The sequence below is a fragment of the Amblyraja radiata genome, chromosome 6, assembly GCF_010909765.2.
Source record: "Amblyraja radiata isolate CabotCenter1 chromosome 6, sAmbRad1.1.pri, whole genome shotgun sequence".
In the NCBI taxonomy this organism is placed as follows: Eukaryota; Metazoa; Chordata; class Chondrichthyes; order Rajiformes; family Rajidae; genus Amblyraja; species Amblyraja radiata.
The window spans coordinates 47008303-47029408 of NC_045961.1; the positions used below are offsets into that span (position 1 = coordinate 47008303).

At 43.9% G+C, this 21106-nt stretch overlaps 1 protein-coding gene across 1 annotated transcript in view; it reads right to left on the minus strand.

The window, feature by feature from the left end:
* Positions 1-1165: 1165 nt before the first annotated feature.
* The window catches only part of exph5 (exophilin 5), a 31721-nt gene continuing 11780 nt past the window's right edge, over positions 1166-21106 (minus strand). The window contains exons 3-4 of the mRNA XM_033022707.1: positions 8494-8674; positions 1166-1253 (exon numbers count right to left, since the gene is read on the minus strand). Coding sequence (XP_032878598.1) covers positions 1244-1253; positions 8494-8674 — 191 coding nt within the window. The 3' untranslated portion in view covers positions 1166-1243. The remainder of the gene's footprint in view (positions 1254-8493; positions 8675-21106) is intronic.

Sequence of the window (21106 nt, forward strand, 5' to 3'; positions counted from 1 at the left end):
CCTTCGATTAGGAGAGCATTGTCAGTTTTTTGAGAAGTGTCAAGTAAATTATCTGACCAATTTTGCTGCAGCACATGCATATTACCAATATTGTGGCTTCTTTGTCCTGTCATTGAGCTGAATGGCACAGTCTCACTACTGCTGATTGAATCACTTTCATTTCTCTGTGAAGGTTCGCAAATATTGTTTGATGAATATTTTTTGGTAATATCTGGAAGAATCTGTGATTCAACCAGGAGATCAAACAATGTTCTTTCCTTTACGCATTTGCTCTTCAACGAATAACAACCGGAATTTGATCTTGTTGGAACATCATGCCCATTGGTTATTGGATGATCCTGAAGCTCATTTTGGGGATGAATAATAGAAGATGAGAGGCCGGTTTTTGGATCTGATGACAATCCATTGTCTGCTTTGTAATGATCCAGCTCAACACGAGTACAAACATTTCCTTGTTGCTCATTAGCAAGAACATCACGTGCCTGAGAAGTGTGCCTCACATATTTTTTGTCACATCCAATGATGAGTGATGTTTTCTCAGTGCTTTCACTTAACTTGCCAGCATTCATTTTATTGTAATTTCTGCATAATCCTGCTTGGCCATCCTCTGCGTGACTTTTTACTCGATCTTCATCCCTGGTATTTTTCTGTAACTCTGAAGTGCTTACATTTTCCATTGACGTAATTTTTCCATGTTCATCAACAGCAACTACAAAATAATAATAAAAAACATTGATAATCAAATAATAGGACATCTTCTAGCATTCTTCACCCCCCCCCCGCCCCGCAATCAGTCTGAAGGAGCGTCCCGATCCGAAACATCAACTATCCATGTTCCCCAGGTATGCTGCCTGCCACCGAGTTACTCATTTCCTTGCTAATCCATCATCTGCAATATCTTATTTCTATACTAGGAAATCTGTACTGGATGTGTAGCGCACTTTTAACCACAAGACTAAATGCCAGATCCCACGGGTATGAATCACAAACTGCCACAAGTAAGATTAGAGATTAGATCAAGAATTCTAATTATCTTCTTGGCAAATGAATAAAGTGGATTAAGGAAACGATTTAAAAAAAACATAATAGATTTAGAATATCAAAGCTGCTTTTTACTTACCATTGCTGGTCTTTGTTTCTGAGTCTTGGCCAAGTACTTTAGGTTGTTCATTATTGAGAACGTGTTTACAGATGTCACGATACACGTACACTTTTCTTTTCACACGGGGGACTGTTGCTACCTTCAAGTGTACCTGAGGTAAATTATGTTATCTTGATTAATTCAGCTCATTTGTAGAATTAACAGTATAAATGTCAGAATAAGTACACTGAAAATGGTCTAGATTGGCTGTGTCTAGCATAGTGTTGATGGTATCCAAAATCACAAATCTGCAAAGGCCAACACACCATAGTCAGGTGGAATAGGAAGACTAAACGAGAACTTACCGTTTGAAGTTTGATCTTTATTTTATGAGAAGTTGAAGTGAGGGATTACGTGAAGAGCCCGCCAGCCCGGATGCGCGTCAAACTTTAGAGCAGCTGTATGAAACCACAGAATAGTTGCCGTCCTAAGATATAGGAAGATTAACGAGCTTAGAACTACCGAATGATCTTTATGAGAAGTAGGGTTGGGAGTGGAGGGCACATATTCCCTCACTTCAACTTCTCATAAAGATCAAACTTCAAACGGTAAGTTCTCGTTTAATCTTCCTATTTTATATCGAGGTCACGTGAGTGACTACGAGAGGACTTCAAAGCTCTGTGGTTTCATGCAGTGAACCAGTTTCCATGCAGACATACTGCCCCAGTTGACCAGACATGGCTGAAGAAATATACTACATTGAAAAATGATGTCAACTTAAACATGTCTATGCTTTTAATGGAAATAATAATGGTCCCTTCACATCAGGGATAAACAATTGATTTAATTAACAACTTAAAATTTTGCTAGCAAATAAACCATGCCTGGTAATTGGTTTATTATAAAATGTTTGAAAAGTTCGCTCATTCGCCCATCCCGCTGTCGCTAGGATGTGGTCCAGCGGAACTTCCATATTTCTTGCTGCGACGTGGCTGCAGCCCTGGTAGAGTGAGATTTAAATACATCAGTGTCCACTCCTGCGAATGCTAATACACGTCTCAACCATCTAGAAATGGTCTGCACCGATACCCTTCTGTGTGTTTTTTTATGACTGACGAAGACAGCAAGTTTGTTGCCTCGAAGGTCCTTTGTAACCTTTATATATGCTTTAATATATGTAACGACACATAGCCTGCGATCTGGTGGATATACCAAGAGCTACTGATCTACTTTGCTTAATTAGCTCATCTATATAAAAGGTTACCCTATTATTGGATATAGCTGCCTTATCCAGCCTTAATTTCTGTAACAACTGGACTCGTTGCGCTGAAACGAGCGCCATGAGCATGACTAATTTATAGGTGAGCTGGACCAAAGATAAAGATGCAGCTGGTGCCCAACTGCGAAGCAGCGCTAATACTACATTAATGTCCCATACCTCCCTATATCTGGGCCTAGGAGGGTTATTGTTAAAAATACCCCTCATAAATTTGGATACCAATGGGTGAGAGCCGACAGAATGGTGTCCAGATCCCAGCAGCAAATATGACGACAAAGCACTACGAGCAGTGTTAATAGCGCTATAACTCAATTTTTTGTCAAAATATAAGGTTGAAAGGAATTCCAACACATCGGCTATATCTGCCATAACGTAACTTATATGCGTATTGACCTAAAAGTCTTCCCATTGTTTAATGTATGAAATGTACTGTTTCTTAGTGCCGTTCCGCCAAGCTGCAGTGATTACATCCACCGTCCGGTCAGATAATCCAAGCCCCAGGAAAGGTCTTCTCAGATTCTGCAAATTAACAGGTTGATCTGCCATGTAGCGGATGAGGTTCCCGAGAGATTTTGCCCCTTTTACATTGAAGCTATGTTCTCTAGAATTAGATTTTTCCATCCTGGGTAATAGTTCTGAACATCTACCCCATCTATACCTTTCAGAATTTTATATACCGTATTTCCTGGCGACGAAGACACACCTGCGTTAAGGATGCACCCCCATTTTGAATTGCTACATTTTGAAAAAAGGCTGGTGGGACAGGATCAAGGGTTTGGTTCAAGGAGGCAATGAGGACCGGGGGGGGGGGTAGCCTCCATCCTCGCCTGTCCCACAATGCGCTGTGCGGTTCAGGTCTGAGGGACGGGGACTTCCTGGCTCAGGGAGATCACATAATGGGGGGGAGAGAGTGAGAGAGAGAGAGGGAGCCCGGGATGGAACAGCCAGCCTTCTGCCCAGTAGCTACCCACCAATCACCACCTCCACCTGTTGTGCCTGTGCCTGTGCCGAAGGACACCGTGGCTGGCTGGCGGGCGGGTCGGCAGAAGGCGCTGAGGTGGCGGCTGGTTTCGCTGTCCGGTCCCGGCGGCCACTGGCAGCCACCCGAGCTACTTCCCTCCCTGGCCACAATGTGGTGGCTCTGCACCCGGAGCGCTGCGGCAGCAGTGAGTGAGTTGCTGGCATGATCCCCGACCCCCTCCTTCTCAACACTCCTGCCCTCCCCGCAACTTTACACCTGGTGGCCCAGCCACGTTTGCTACTTTGTGCAGCCCAGGCTGTGCTAACCTGGACCTGACTCCCCACACGCTGTGAAAGGAACTATCCTTTTACAGCCGCTTCCTACTTCACACAGTTCCAGGGTCGAAGGAGTGGCAGGTTCCGCGGAGCAGTTGCTACGAGAGTGGCATTGCTCGGCCAACTCTACTCCAGTGGATGGCCACTGTCCCTGCTGCCCCGGCGGAAAGCTGCTCTGTCTTCCTGCCCTGGGGACCGGACCTGTCTCCTGGTAGAATGTCGCCATCAGCAAAGTGTCTGCAAGGGTAACACTGGACCTAGCCACCCAGCCAGAGAATGTAAATCAGCTACCAGCAATGAGGAATAATAATAATAATAATACATTTTATTTATTGGGAGCCTTTCAGACATCTCAAGGACACCTTACATAGAACAGGAATATAAAACATATAATCAGAATAAAATAAATAATAAAGACATCACAGAAACACAAATTGAAAACAGAATTCAGTCCAAAAACAAAAAATCAAAAACACAATGTGAAGAGAGAGCAGCGGCAGCTAAAGCGCGCAAGCGTCCACTCTCCCTTCACGGCAGCCATCTTGGACAAAGACTAACAGGATTACCATACAGACAAAAAATCATCCCCCCAACAATGGATACCACTGTGGGGGAAGGCACAATGTCCAGTCCCCAACCCCAAATTCACCCCAAAGTCAGGCCTATTTAGGCCACCGCAATTGCCTCTACGGAGGCCCGATGTTCCTGGCCGTTCTCACCGGGTGATCTTGCCCTGGCGTCGGGAGAGTCCTCTCAGCGGCTGGGCCACCTGGAACGGCCGCTTTCTAGCTGGAGACCGCGGCTTCCGAAGCCGACAAGGCCGCGCCGGTTTGGAGCTCCCAGGCTCCCGATGTTGAAATCGGCGCCGCCCGCTCCGCTCCGCAGACCCGTAGCCCGGAGGTGTTGAACACGGCGGTCACAGCTCACCGGAGCTCCAGCGCGTCGATCCAGCGCGGCGACCCAGGCAAGGCATCGCCCGCTCCGCTCCACGATAGCGCTCCAGCGCTGTGCCGCCACCGAGGCCGAGGTGCTGGTAGGCCACGAGGACAGGTCGATGGGCAGCCCGGAGAAAAAGCTGCCTCACTGACCAGGTAGGGACCTAGAAGTAAAATTGACCTCTACCCCCCACATTAAAAAGTCCATATCTCCAAACATCACTAAACAGGACTCACTAAAAACTTTTTTTTAAAAAGCGAATTAAAACGGACGGCTGCTGGCTAGCAGCCGTTCCCCAAGATGGCTCCTCCTAGACTGAATGGACTTGACTATCCCTCAGTACAGCAACATCGCTCTTGTTGTTGCTGTACTAAGTGATAGCCAAGTCTATCTTTCTTGGCCAACAACCTAACCTTCGGCCGCCAAGCCGCAGGTAAATTTTCAGGCCTTATTTTAGGGTAAAAAATGTCTTCAACGCCAGGAAATACGGGTACTTCTATCAGTTCTCCCCACAACTTCTGGTATTCCTGAGAAAACAATCCAAGTCTGACCAACCTCTTCCTAATACCCCCTAATCCAGGCATCATTGGTAAAAGCGAGCAGTTACAAGAATTTGAAGAATTTAATGCACTCTACACTTGTCTTTTTTCATTTAACACATGGCTAAACACAAATAAATAATCTATTTCCTTTAATTTGGTCACAACTGAGTCAAGACTGGATAATAGTGAACTTTGTTCGTGAAATCATAAAGAAGAGATTGAAAAGATGGACACACCACACTGAAATTTTATTCTGTGGCTTTACTAGATAATTAAGGCTTTCCTGGGCATAAATTGGATACAACTAGGCTAAAAGTTACTTGTAAAATGCCTCACAACAAAATTGTGTTGAGAATGATAGAAGGTTGCTTAAAATATGCATTAGTTCCTGTAATTGTGCATATATGTGGCTAACATAGCTGGTTTAGGTTCTCTCAAAGGAATTTGGATTTGATGGACAGGACTGCCGTGTCTGCTCCACTCAAAATCGTTCAGCCACCCTTGCAGTGGCAAAGTTCTTTATTAATCCTTTTGCTGTAAAACTCATAAATATGAATTGGTTGTTGTGGGATATGGTCCAGGGCACTCAGATCAAGAGCAGAGTTGAAATGGTCCTTGAAGTGTTCCATTCAGAAGGCATTGACTGCCTCACATCCCTGATAAGTTAATTCCCTTTTTTGGCTCTCAGTGGGTTTTTGATCGCAAATTGCTTTTACAGCTCATCGCAAACATCAGCAAGTTGCTGAGCCTCTGCACTCTCTCGATCCACCACCTGTTTGTTAGGTCACATGTTTATTGCTGGATCTCTTCAGGTGGCTGTACAGCTGTTTCTATTAAGGACACAAAGTGCTGGAGTAGCTCAGCGGATCAGGCAGCATTCCTAGAGAACATGGACAGTTAATGTTTCAGGTCGGGACCCTTCTTCAGATGTTTCCCCAATCCATGTTCTCCAGAGATGCTGTCCAAACCGCTGAGTTACTCTAACACATTGTGTCCTTTTTTGTAACCAAGCATCTGCAGTTCCAGGTTTCTATTCCCTTGAGGAAATGTGGATTTCTGAACCAGGAACACATTAGTTTTGCAGCTCATTAGTTACTTAATCACCTCATCATTCTTGTTAAACCAGTCCTGCTTTGCCAAGTCTGAAGAAGGGTTTCGGCCCAAAACGTTGCCTATTTCCTTCGCTACATTGATGCTGCCTCACCCGCTGAGTTTCTCCAGCATTTTTGTCTACCTGCTTTGCCAAACGTTTCTTTCAGGTTGAACTTCAGGGTAGACTTCAAGTTGGGAGCTGACAAGTCACCTGGTTTTTAGAACACGACCAGGAGGCAAGCGAGTCAATACATTTTAAAATAAATGTATGAACTTGCTTTGGAGTTGCGGCATGCAAAGATCTAATTCTGTGCAAGCCCTAGGCACCTCAGCCTACTGATAGCATAATTTGAATTTCATTTCATTCCAATGCATCGGGACATTACAGGAAAAGGAAAATAGGACAGAGAAACATAGAAAATAGGTGCAGGAGTAGGCCATTCGGCCCTTCGAGCCAGTACAGCCATTCAATATGATCATGGCTGATCATTCACAATCAGTACATCATTCCTGCTTCCCCCCCCCATATCCCTTGATTCCATTAGCCCCAGGAGCTAAATCTAACGCTCTCTTGAAAACATCCAGTAAATTGGCCTCCACAGCCTTCTGCGACAGAGAATTCCACAGATTCACAACTCTCTGGATGAAAACGTTTTTCCTCATCTCAGTCCTAAATGGCCTACCCTTTATTCTTAAACTGTGACCCCTGGTTCTGGACTCCCCCAACATGGGGAGCATTTTTCCTGTATCTAGCCTGTCCAATCCCTTAAGAATTTTATATGTTTCTATAAGATTCCCTCTCATCCTTCTAAATTCCAGTGAATACATGCCCAGTCGACCGATTCTTTCATCATATGTCTGTCCCACCATCCTGGGAATTAACCTGGTGAATTTATTTTTAAATGTATTGCCTCGCTTGCCTCCTGGTCGTGTTCTAACCTGGTCTCCAATCAAGCCACATGTTTATTATCTGTGAAAGCGTAGGCTGGATAATTTGATTGATCTGGAATTTTCCATTCATTTCCACCACGAACTGGCAGCAAACATCCTGGATTTCACAAGGAGGATTATTTCTCCTTAGAAATGGTTACCCATACTATTTATTTTGCACAAGAATATATACAAATTCCACAGAGTAAACTAATTGCCTACATTCATAAAATCATCACATTCTAAAAATGTACCTGAAGCTTTAACCATTTAATAAATTTGAGGCTTAAATTTTTTGAAAAGAGATTAAGAATACAGGTGTCTAAATTTCTTTGATTTTGCTGTATATATTTTACCATTGGGCCTGTTTGATGTGAAATTCTGGTGGTTGTTTGGTAGTGTCCACGGACATATTTCCCAAATTGTTTCTCCACATATTAATGAATAGGGAATGATATTCTTTCCACACTCTGGCAAGCGAAGATAAATAAACAGAAAAATCCAATTTGGAATTAATTGCCAGCATGAGCTTTCCACACATAATACTTGATATTAAAGAATATTGCTATAATAAACACTTACATCGATTTGCTGTAACATAGCTGGCGATTCTAATTGCAACGATTTGTAGTTACTGCACCTATTAAAATTAATGCAATGTGATTAGTAAAGAACGAACTTGAAAAAGACTGCAGATGCCGCAAATTTTTAATAAAACTAGAGAATGCCGAAAATACTCAGCATGTCAGGCAGCATCTGAGGCGAGAGTGATAAACAGACATTGAGGTCTATTACCTCTCAAGAGCATTGACCTGAAATATTAACTCTAGTTCTCTCACTACCTTTACCATCCTGAGGAAATACCAAACCATTTCACAGGCAAGCAACCTTGGAAATAATGGCCCTGTTGTTACTTGGCAAATATGGCAGCTGAATTAAATGGAAAAAAATGGTCTATGAGCAGCGAGTTTAAGTGATAACCAATTCCTCCAATGCACCAATATTGGTGGCAAAGGATAAATGATGTAATGATGCAAAAGGTAAACACTGCTGCACCATTGTGCTGCCCCTTTATGGATGTGGGGAGTGGGATGGGGAACCTGAGCATCTGCAGGAAACCGTAATCATAGGGAGAAAATGTAAACTCCACAAAGACTGAACCAGAGGTCAGGATTGAACCTGGGTCATTGGAGCTGGGACGGTGCACTGTCATGCTATCTGTCTCCTCCTGGATGTGGTTTGTATAAATCTAATATTTTAAATTTAATTTTAAAGGTTTGGCTCTATTTTACAGAACTAATAAGACTGGAAATACACAATGCATAAGTTAAACTCACCGATCTTTTTCTAAGAGCAACTCTGCTTTGTGTCTGTCAGATTCAGAAGCAGCAGCAACAGGCTTGGAAACAGGATCTCCACTTTCATCAACTTTGGAGTTACCCGAAGACTTCATGTCACTGCTTACATTTTTTACCTGTGGACAGTTTTTTGATCGTGTGAGCTTCGAGTCAGTTGAAGCTGGAAATGCACAAGTACAGCGGAGTTTAAGGATGCTTTCAAGAGAGAGTTAGATAGAGCTCTTAAAGATAGCAGAGTCAAGGGATATGGGGAGAAGGCAGTAATGGGGAACTGATTATGCATGATCAGCCATGATCACAGTGAATGGCGGTGCTGGCTCGAAGGGCCAAATGGCCTACTGCACCTATTGTCTATTAAAAAACTAACCTGATTTTTTTTTAACGGTAGATTCTACCTGAATAATGAGGCTCAGCGGACGGGCTGCCGAGAGTAAAGAGGAACCCGGCAGAAGGCCACGGAAAACGAAGAGGGACCTGGCAGGGGGACACCTGCAACCATGTGTGGCGGCAGGCCTGGCTCACCACTGCGAGAAGATAAGATTGTACTAAGAAATCTTGAAATTTTGTGGAGCCAGAAATGCAACGACTGTTTGTACACTAGCTAGGTGAAGTCTGCTGTAAAATTTTACCAGATTGTATGCAAAAAAAAAAGAATTTCACTGTACCAAGGTACATGTGACAATAAAGTGTAATTGAACCTCTGATTTCTGAATCCCTCTCGCTACACTGTGCTCTATACACTGATTCCACCATTTGCAGTATTTTGTCTTCTCCACTTATTACCTCCAGCATGGTTACAATCTCCAAGTTTCTCTCCCCTACGTAACTCATCTGCCAATCTACTTCTCCTTACTTGGATCCGCTTGTCAACTCTTGTCCCACCCCTTCCACTCAGCCCTTTCTACCAGCTATCTCGCCTCTACTTCATCAGTTTGACGAAGAGTGTTGATCTAAACATGTAGTCTGCTCATTAAGTTCCACGGATGCTGCTGACCCATCGAGTTCCTCCAGCAGTTTGCTTTTTGCTCAAGATTCCAGCATCTACAGTGTCTAAGGTTTCCAGATGTTTTGTTCGCTCTGCTCCAACCATTTAAACACTACTCAATTTGTTTTGATGAAGCAGCAATAGGCTAGATTATGAATTGGGGAATGGCATGCTAGTGGGAATAAGAGCAACAATAAATAAAGCTTGACTAATTTAATCTAGATAGGTCAGCTATTAAAATGGTGATGCCCTACTTTCATAGGCAAAAAGACACCAGGCATAGACAATTTAAAATAGAAAGAAAATAAAAGATTGAAATGGCTAGGGTAAAAAAAAAAAAAAATCAGGTTCAATGGGCAACTGTTAAGACTGGAAGTTGATTACTCAATGAGCATAGGAACTCCTGGAATTAAATTAAGTTTTTCTGCCTGAACTAATCAGGCTTCCCTCTGCACAAACCTATTAACACTGCCAGGCCACACCGTTCACACATTCCAACCCTTAATTATGCTTTTTTTCATTTTCATATTTTGCCCTTATTATCGCTTTACTTCATTATGCTAAAACTCATTTAGCTATACATCTCCAGGTTGCCAAACACTAACTTTCCTTCCCATTCCCCTACTGACTTTTCTGTCCTGGGCCTCCTCCACTGTCAGAGTGAGGCCAAACGCAAATTGGAGGAACAGCGCCTCATATTTTGCTTGGGCAGCTTACAACCCAACGGTATGTATATTGATTTCTCCAATTTCAAGCAATCCCTGCATCCCCTCTCTCTCCGTCCTTCTCCACACCCTAGTCGTCACACTAGTTTCACTGTCATCCTGTTTGTATCTACTTGTTATCAGTGATAACCACAGCCAAAAATGGACCCTTGTGGTTTCTACCTTTCCTTATACATCATTGCTGGCTTTGATTGATTGATAGACTTTATTAATCCCCTTATTCAGGGGAAATTCTGATGTCCTTGCAGCACACTAATAAAAATATAACACAGTATTCATGAAGAAATTCAACACCAAAACATAAAAACATCCCCCCACAGTGATTCCCACTGTGGGGGAAGGCACAAAGTGCTTTGTTATATTGGCTCTAGCCCGAGTGGGAGGAGAGTTAGAAATCAGTCAGTGTGGAAAACAGTTGAAAAGGAGAGGGAAAGCACAGGTAAAATTGTACAAGGTTGGACTTGATAGAGATCTTTAAAATGATCAGAGGGATAGACAGAGTTGACGTGGATAAGCTTTTGCCATTGAGAGTAGGGAAGATTCAAACAAGAGGACATGATTTGAGAATTAAGGGACAAAAGTTTAGGGGTAACATGAGGGGGAACTTCTTTACTCAGAGAGTGGTAGCTGTGTGGAATGAGCTTCCAGTGGAAGTGGTGGAGGCAGGTTCGATATTATTATTTAAAAATAAATTAGATAGGTATATGGACGGGAAAGGAATGGAGGGTTATGGTCTGAGTGCAGGTAGATGGGACTAGGTGAGAGTAAGTGTTCGGCATGGACTAGATGGCCTGTTTCCATGCTGTAATTGTCATATGGTTATATGGTTAAAGCACTGATTTGCTCTAGCCCGAGAGGGACGAGAGTTAGAAGTGAATCAGAGGGGGAAAACTGTTGAAAAGGAGAGGCAAAGCACAGGCAAACTAACTGAGAGCTCCCGTGGATTTTGAAGCAACAGCAACAACAAGAAGCAGGAGAAAGCACTGATTGGCTCTAGCCCGAGTGGGAGGAGAGTTAGAAGTGAGTCCGAGGGAGAAAAACAGTTTAAAACTGAGGAATTTGGTTTGTAAATTGGTAAATCAGGCAATTTATCAGTCAATATAAGCAGGACGGCTCTTAGGGAGCAGCCTTGTGAGGGAAGTGCCCTGTGAGAAAAGTGCGAATCTTTGGCTCGAGAGTCTTCGGCGAGGAGGCTGAGGAGAGGAGGCTACGCAAAACATTGGAGAGGGAGAGACGAAAGAAGGAGATGTCAAGCAAGCTGATTCAGTGTGATGCTTGCAGTATGTGGGAGGTCAAGGACACTGCTGGTGCCTCTGGCTGCTACAAATGTGAGCAGTGGATCCAGGTACAGCTCCTGAAGGACCGTGTTGGATGACCTCAGGTTCGTCCGAGAAACTGAATCGTTCCTCGACAAGTCCTACAGTAAGATTGTTACACCCAAGGTACTGGAAGAGAGAAAGTGGGTGACAGTGAGAAAGGGAGGGAAACATGGAATACAAAGGTCCCCGGGTGTTGTACCTCTTGTGAACAGGTTCACCTACTTCGAAGCTGTCGGGACAGAAGACATTATCACACTGAGCGGCGGATGGCTCGCGAAGCAAGAAGGGCTGTTGAGCCAAAACCAAAGAGGCCAACGTCAGGCAACGCCATTGTAGTGAGAGGTACGGACAGGGGTTTCTGCGGCAACAGACGGGATTCGAGGATGGTGTGCTGCTTTCCTGGTGCCAGGATCCAGGATGTCACAGACAGAGTGCAGAAAAGCCTCAAGGGCGAAGGTGAACAGCCGGAAGTGGTAGTGCACGTCGGCACAAACGATGTCGGAAAGAAGGGGATGAATATTCTGCAGCGTGACTTTAGAGAACTCGGAAAAATGCTGAAAAGCAGGACCTCCAGGGTTGTTATCTCCGGCTTGCTTCCAGTTCCTCGTGCTGGCGAGAGCAGGAACAAGGTGATACGGGACCTGAATGTGTGGCTGAGGAACTGGTGCAGGGAGCAGGGATTTAGATTCTTAGATCACAGGGATCTGTTTTGGAGTAAAGGGGAACTGTACACAAGGGACGGATTGCATCTTAACAGGTGGGGACCAACATTCTGGCAGGCAGGTTTGCCACTGCTACACGGGTGGTTTTAAACTGAATAAGAGGGGTGGGGTGTCAAATGGAATAGTCGAGGACGGAGTTAAAGGGAAAGAGAATAAAGGGATGGTTAATGACCCCAGAATTAATGGGAAAGGAAGCTCACAAAGGGATAGGAGATTATGGCCAAGTGTAATAGGGATCGATGTGAAAGGTGAGATGCGTAAGGAATTAAAAGTATAGTATATGAATGCGCGATGTATAAGAAGTAAAGTAGATGAGGCTCAGTTTGAGGTTGGTAGATATGACATTGTGGGGATTACTGAGACATGGCTGCAGGAGGATCGGGCCTGGGAACTTAATATTCAGGGTTATACATCCTATAGAAAGGACAGGCAGGTGGGAAGAGGAGGCGGGGGGGGGGGGTTAGCTCTGCTGGTGAGGGATGGAATTCAGTCCCTTTCGAGGGAAGATATAGGGACTGATGAGGTAGTCACTGTGGATTGAGTTGAGGAATTGTAAAGGCAAGAAGACACTAATTGGTGTTATCTACAGACCCCCAAATAGTAGCCCGGATGTAGGGTGTAAGTTGCAGCAGGAGTTAAAACTGGTATGTAACAAAGGTAATGCCACTATGGTGATGGGGGATTTCAATATGCAGGTAGACTGGGAAAATCAGGTTGGTTCAGGACCTCAAGAAAGAGAGTTTGTAGAATGCATCCGAGATGGATTCTTAGAGCAAATTGTAATGGAGCCGACCAGAGAAAAGGCAATTCTGGATTTAGTGTTGTCCAATGAACCAGATATGATAAGAGAACTCGAGGTAAAGGAACCGCTTGGAGGTAGTGATCATAATATGATTAGTTTTAATCTGCAATTTGAGAAGGAGAACGTTAAATTGGAAGTGTCAGTGATGCAGTTGAACAAAGGGGACTATGAAGGCATGAAAGGGGAGCTGGCCAAGGTAGAATGGAAAGGGATCCTAGCAGGAATGATGGTAGAACAGCAATGGCAGGAATTTCTGGGCATAATCCGGAAGACGCAGGATCATTTCATTCCAAAAAGGAAGAAAGATTCTAAGGGGAGTAGTAGGCAACCGTGGCTGAGAAGAGAAGTTATGGATAGAATAAAACTAAAAGAAAAGATGTATAACACAGCAAAGAGTAGCCGGAAGCCAGAGGATTGGGAAACTTTCATAGGGCAACAGAAGGAAACAAAACGGGCAATACGGGCTGAAAAGATGAAGTACGAAGGGAAGCTGGCCAGGAATATAAAGAAGGACAGTAAAAGCTTCTTTAGATATGTTAAGGGAAAAAGAGTAGCAAAGTCAAATGTGGGTCCCTTGAAGGCAGACATGGGTGAAATTATTATGGGCAACAAGGAAATGGCAGAAGAGTTGAATAGGTACTTCGGATAAGTCTTCACTAAGGAAGACACAAACAATCTCCCAGATGTACTGGAGGACAGAGGATCTAAGGGGGCAGAGGAAATGAAATAATGTTTTTATTAGGCGAGAAATAGTATTGGGTAGGCTAATGGGACTGAAGGATGATAAATCCCCTGGGCCTGATGGTCTGCATCCTAGGGTCCTCAGGGAGGTGGCTCTAGAAATAGTGGACGCATTGGTGATCATTTTCCAATCTTCAATAGATTCAGGATCAGTTCCTGTGGATTGGAGGATAGCTAACGTTATCCCACTTTTGAAGAAAGGAGCGAGAGAGAAAACGGGGAATTAAAGACCAGTTAGCCCGACTTCGGTGGTGGGAAAGATGCTGGAGTCAATTATTAAAGAGGTAATAATGGGGCATTTGGATAGCAGTAAAAGGATTAGTCCGTCAACATGGATTTATGAAAGGGAAATCATGCTTGACTAATCCTCTGGAATGTTTTGAGGATGTGACAAGTAAAATGGATGAAGGGGTGCCAGTGGATGTAGTGTATCTAGACTTTCAGAAAGCCTTTGATAAGGTACCGCATGGGAGACTGGTGACTACAATTAGAGCACATGGTATTGGGGGTAGGATGTTGACATGGATAGAAAATTGGTTGGCAGACCGGAAGCAAAGAGTAGGAGTGAACGGGTCCTTTTCAGAATAGCAGGCAGTGGCAAGTGGAGTGCCGCAAGGCTTGGTGTTGGGGCCGCAAACTGTTTACCATATATTAATGATTTGGAAGAGGGAATTAGGAGCAACACTAGCAAGTTTGCGGATGACACAAAGCTGGGTGGCAGTGTGAACTGTGAAGAGGATGTTAGGAGGTTGCAGGGTGACCTGGACAGGTTGAGTGAGTGGGCAGATGCAGTATAATATAGATAAATGTGAGGTTATCCACTTTGGTGGCAAAAATAAGGGGGCAGATTATTATCTCAATGGGGTTAGGTTAGGTAAGGGGGAGGTACAGCAAGACCTGGGTGTCCTTGTACACCGGTCACTGAAAGTTGGCTTACAGGTACAGCAGGCAGTGAAGAAAGCTAATGGAATGTTGGCCTTCATAACAAGAGGATTTCAGTATAGGAGTAAAGAGGTTCTTCTGCAGTTGTATAGGGCTCTGGTGAGACCATATCTGGAGTATTGTGTACAGTTTTGGTCTCCTAATTTGAGGAAGGACATCCTTGTGATTGAGGCAGTGCAGCGTAGGTTCACGAGATTGATTCCTGGGATGGCGGGACTGTCATATGAGGAAAGATTGAAAAGACTAGGCTTGTATTCACTGGAGTTTAGAAGGATGAGGGGAGATTTTATAGAAACATATAACATTATAAAAGGACTGGACAAGTTAGATGCAGGAAAAATGTTCCCAATGTTGGGCAAGTCCAGAACCAGGGGCCACAGTGTTAGAATAAAGGGGAGGTCATTTAAGACTGAGGTGAGAAAAAACTTTTTCACCCAGAGAGTTGTGAATTTATGGAATTCCCTGCCAGAGGGCAGTGGAGGCCAAGTCACTGGATAGATTTAAGAGAGAGTTAGATAGAGCTCTAGGGGCTAGTGGAGTCAAGGGATATGGGGAGAAGGCAGGCACGGGTTATTCATAGGGGGCGATCAGCCATGATCACAATGAATGGCGGTGCTGGCTCGAAAGGCCGAATGGCCTCCTCCTGCACCTATTTTCTATACAAAAAATAATCTTATGTACATTTTACCATAGTGTCATAGGGATCAACATGTTACAAATACTTGTAGCACTTTGTAATATCAAGGCAGCAATTTATTTGGAAGTCAGACAATATCAAATTGCCTTGGTGGCCTAGAATTTCTGATAGTAGTAACAATGACATTATAGCCGCTGTCTTCTATCATAAGGAATATTTTGTACTCAAAGTAACTTTGATTACAATATCTTGTAATAATCAAAGTTACACTGGACTCGAAAGTTCCTGTCAGGAATAATTTGCTCACCTGGAAGGTGTGTTATTGCAAGTTTCTCTGGTACAATCATGTACCAATGAAGTGAAAATAACTTCAATTTCTTATGAAATATTATGGCAAAAAAACTGAAAAATGTTCAAGGCAATTGAATATGTTTCAAATGAATTTTGTATGTCATGCCAAGCCACAATTCCTGCTTATCAACTTAATTGGAGATAATAAAACAATTTTGTTGTTGTGAAAACTAATTTAGTCAGATGACTATTTCAGTTCTATATCTCAAAGTCCATTAGTGCGTATAGAGGTACTGTTGCCACGTAGCATATTTGCAAACACTGGTTGTTAAACAGCTGCTTTTCAGATTCAGTAGTGCCAGATATACAAATCCCATGCTGTCAATGCTACTGAATCGACCTTGTACATGGAAAGGCCTTTCCTTCATGGCTGGCCCAATGCACTACAAAAGATAACAGGCAAGCCTGAGATCATGGAGTTCCAGGGGATAGAAGCCAAAGTTGAAGGGGTGTGGAGAAGGGCATGAAGAGTAATGGAAGGGAAGGGGCCAGAACGGCAGCATGGGATTTGTGTCAGATTCCTGTGATCGGCATGTGAAGGTCTGTGATTGGCAACTGGTAGCAGATCTGCAGCAGGCATCTGGGAAGGGTTTTATTGGCAGCTGCGAGGAAAAAAACCAAAAATCAGTAGAGGGGCAGAAAAACTTGTTGAGTCACTTCAGGTGCTTGACGGCGAGAGATTAGTGCCTGATATAGGCAGGAAATCGGGCAAGGGTGGGTGCTTGAGTGGAATGTGGAGAGGGATTGGGTGCCTAACCTGAATCAGGGTGAATCACGCTGAACACGAAAGGAACTACAGATGTTGGTTTACAAAAAGGACACAAAGTGCTGAAGTAACTCAGGTCAGACAGAATCTCTGGAAAAAAATCTGAGGCTGCTCAATGGTACAACTATAAAGTTGCTGCCTTACAGCACCAGATACCCAGGTTCGATCCCAACTACAAGTGTTGTCTGCACGGAGTTTGTAGGTTCTCCCCATAACCGCCTTGGTTTTCTCCAGGTGATCTGGTTTCCTCCCACATTCCAAAGCTGTGTGGGTTTGTAGGTTAACTGACTTCTGTAAATTGTGTCTCGTGTGTGGTATAGAACGAGTGGATGGGTGATCGCTGGTTGGCCTGGACCAAAGGGCCTGTTTCGACGCTGTGTCTCTAAACTAAACATGGATAGGTGGAGACCATAGATGACTTCATTCTGAAGAAGTGTCCCGACTCCTAATTGTCATAATCCATGTTTTTCAGAGATGCTGCCTGACCCGCTGAGTTACTCCATCACTTAGTGTCGTTTAAAAAAACAAAAAGAACACTGATGTAGAGTAAGCAGTGAACTTCATTCTCCCCATTTCTTCATAATTCTTAACTCTGTGAAAAAACATCTTAATGAATATATTCAGTCAATTTCAACAGGTTTATGGAGTGGAGTTGATGACCTAATGTGAGAAGAAACTCTTTCTCATCTACTCTATATTAAATAAACAACCCACTACTCTGAAACAATAGTCCTCTAGATCTGGATTCCCTCGAGACAACACATTTTTTTAGCACCCCGGCTTAGATGGTTCAATTAGATTACCTCAATTTTCTAAACAAATCAGTAATGACAATCTTTCCTCAAAAGAGTCCCATTGTACCAAAAAGTAATCATTTCCTAAACCTGCACAGCCTCTTTCTTGGAAGAAAATTAACAAAGGGTCATGTTTTTTTAAAAATTCAGAATATTATTATCTTTTGAAGATGCAGATGTGACTTGGATTTCTAAAACAGACATTGGAGTTTTAATAAATGTAAATAAATCACTAAATGGTGATTCATATACAGTATAGCTATGCATATCACAAACTAGTGATATTTTGTGTTGATTTGTTGGTTTCTTTAGAGGAAAATATTTTAAATTTAATAGTCATAAAACCTAACATTCTGAATTTCAGATCTCCAGATATAAATGGAAAAAAATGCAATAAACAGCACGTCTTCTGTGAAGAACAATCTCGTTTATAATTGTTTAAAAATAGTTCTAAGAGTAAACCTAGCAATTATAGACCTGTCAAACTGATGTCAGTGGTGGACAAATTAATGGTAAGGATACTTAGAGATAATATATATAATCATCTGGATAAGCAGGGTCTGATTAGGAACAGTCAACATAGATTTGTGCCTGGAAGGTCTTGTTTGACTAATCTTCTTGAATTTTTTTGAAGAGGTTACTAGGGAAATTGATGAGGGTAAAGTGGTGGATGTTGTCTATATGGACTTCAGTAAGGCCTTTGACAAGATTCCACATGGAAGGTTAATAATAATAATAATGCATTTTATTTATGGGCGCTTTCCAAGAGTCTCAAGGACACCTTACAAAAATTTAGCAAGTAGAGGAAAAACATGTAAGCGGAATGAAATAAATAGTAGAGACGTGACTAGTACACAAATTAAAGACAGAATTAAATTCAAAATACAATACGAGGCAATTCAAGCACAGATGAAAAGGGAGGGGGACGTGGGGCTAAGGATAGGCAGAGGTGAAGAGATGGGTCTTGAGGCGGGACTGGAAGATGGTGAGGGACACGGAATTGCGGATCAGTTGAGGGAGGGAGTTCCAGAGCCTGGGAGCTGCCCTGGAGAAGGCTCTGTCCCCTAAACTGCGGAGGTTTGATTTGTGGATGGAGAGGAGATCGGCTGATGTGGATCTGAGGGACCGTGAGGGTTGGTAGGGGGAGAGGAGGTCGGTGAGATATGGGGGGGGGGGGGGGGGCAGATGGTGGAGGGCTTTGTAGGTGAGGACCAGGATTTTGTAGGTGATCCGGTGGGAGATGGGAAGCCAGTGAAGTTGTTTGAGGACTGGGGTGATGTGATGCCAGGATTTGGTGTGGGTGATGAGTCGGGCGGCTGCGTTCTGGACCAGTTGGAGTCGGTTGATGTAGGTGGAGCTGATGCCAAGGAGAAGTGAGTTGCAGTAGTCCAGTCGGAAGGAGATGAAGGCATGGATGAGTCTTTCAGCAGCGGGAGGTGTGGGAGAGGGTCTGATTTTGGCGATGTTGCGGAGGTGAAAGAAGGAGGTTTTAATGAAATGGCGGATGTGAGGCTCAAGGGAGAGGGTGGAATCAAAGATCACGCCAAGGTTGCGGGCCTGGGGAGATGGGGAGGCAGTGGTGCCATCGATGGTGAGAGTGGGGTTATTGATTTTGCTGAGTGTGGATTTGGAGCCTATGAGGAGGAATTCTGTTTTATCGCTGTTGAGTTTGAGGAAGTTATGTTGCATCCAGGTTTTTATAACTGACAAACAGGAGTTGATATGGGAGAGGGGGGGTTTGTGGGGGGATTTGGTGCCGAGGTAGATCTGGGTGTCATCGGCGTAACAGTGGAAGTCCAGGTTGAAGTGGCGGAGTATCTGACCAAGGGGGAGGATGTAGATGATGAAGAGGAGGGGGCCGAGTATGGAGCCTTGGGGAACGCCTTGAGTGACTGTGGCTGTAGCAGAGGTGTGGTTATGGAGAGAGATGGTGGGATCTGTTTGAAAGGTAGGAACAGAGCCAGCTGAGTGCAGAACCTTCAATGCCAAGGTCCCCAAGTCTGGTAAGCAGGATGTTATGGTTCACTGTATCGAAGGCTGCACTCAGGTCGAGGAGGCTGAGGATGTTGAGGGAACCAGTGTCAGCAGAGGTGAGGAGGTCGTTGAGGACTTTGAGGAGAGCAGTTTCTGTGCTATGGAGGGGACGAAAGCCAGATTGGAGGGGTTCGAATAGGTTATACGCAAGGAGGTGAGAATGAAGTTGTGACGCAACGATACACTCCAGGGTTTTTGAAAGAAAGGGGAGGTTTGAGATTGGGCGGTAGTTAATGAGAGAGGAGGGATCAAGACCAGGTTTCTTTAAGATTGGTGTGACAGCAGCAGTTTTGAAAGCGGAGGGGACAATTCCTTGGGACAATGAGGAGTTGAAGAGATTAGTGAGGTAGGGGCAGAGAACGGGGAGGCAGGACTTCAGCAGGGGAGTGGGGAGTGGGTCGAGGGAGCAGGTAGTGGGTTTGGAAGAGCTGATGAGTTTGGAGATTTCAGTAGGGGTGACCAGGTCAAACTGGGAGAGGAAGCAGTGTGGAGGGGGGGTAAGGAGGTCAGTGGAGATGTTGAAAGGAGGGGCCTTGGTAGGTGGTGGAGTAGATGCTGGGGAGTCGGGTACAGGGGATAAAGATTGATTTAAGATAAAGGTTGGTTAAGAAGGTTCAATTGTTGGGTATTAATAGTGAAGTAGCAAGATGGATTCAACAGTGGCTGAATGGGAGATACCAGAGAGTAATGGTGGATAACTGTTTGTCAGGTTGGAAGCCAGTGGCTAGTGGGGTGCCTCAGGGATCTGTGCTGGGTCCACTGTTGTTTGTCATATACATCAATGATCTGGATGATGGTGTGGAAAATTGGTTTAGTAAGTATGCAGATGATACTAAGATAGGTGGTGTTGTGGATAATGAATTAGATTTTCAACGTCTACAGAGAGATTTAGGCCATTTGGAAGAGTGGGCTGAAAGATGGCAGATGGAGTTTAATGCTGATAAGTGTGAGGTGCTACATCTTGGCAGGCCAAATCAAAATAGGACATACATGGTAAATGGTAGCGAATTGAGGAATGCAGTTGAACAGAGGGATCTAGGAAGAACTGTGCATAGTTCCCTGAAGGTGGAATCTCATGTAGATAGGGTGGTAAAGAAAGCTTTTGGTGTGCAGGCCTTTATAAATCAGAGCATTGAGTATAGAAGTTGGGATGTAATGTTAAAATTGTACAAGGCATTGGTGAGGCCAATTCTGGAGTTTGGTGTACAATTTTGGTCGCCAAATTATAGGAAAGATGTCAACAAAATAGAGAGAGTACAGAGGAGATTTACTAGAATGTTGCCTGGGTTTCAGCACCTAAGTTACAGAGAAAGGTTGAACAAGTTAGGTCTTTATTCTTTGGAGCACAGTAGGTTAAGGTTGGACTTGATAGAGATCTTTAAAATGATCAGAGGGATAGACAGAGTTGATGTGGATAAGCTTTTGCCATTGAGAGTAGGGAAGATTCAAACAAGAGGACATGATTTGAGAATTAAGGGACAAAAGTTTAGGGGTAACATGAGGGGGAACTTCTTTACTCAGAGAGTGGTAGCTGTGTGGAATGAGCTTCCAGTGGAAGTGGTGGAGGCAGGTTCGATATTATTATTTAAAAATAAATTAGATAGGTATATGGACGGGAAAGGAATGGAGGGTTATGGTCTGAGTGCAGGTAGATGGGACTAGGTGAGAGTAAGTGTTCGGCATGGACTAGATGGCCTGTTTCCATGCTGTAATTGTCATATGGTTATATGGTTAAAGCACTGATTTGCTCTAGCCCGAGAGGGACGAGAGTTAG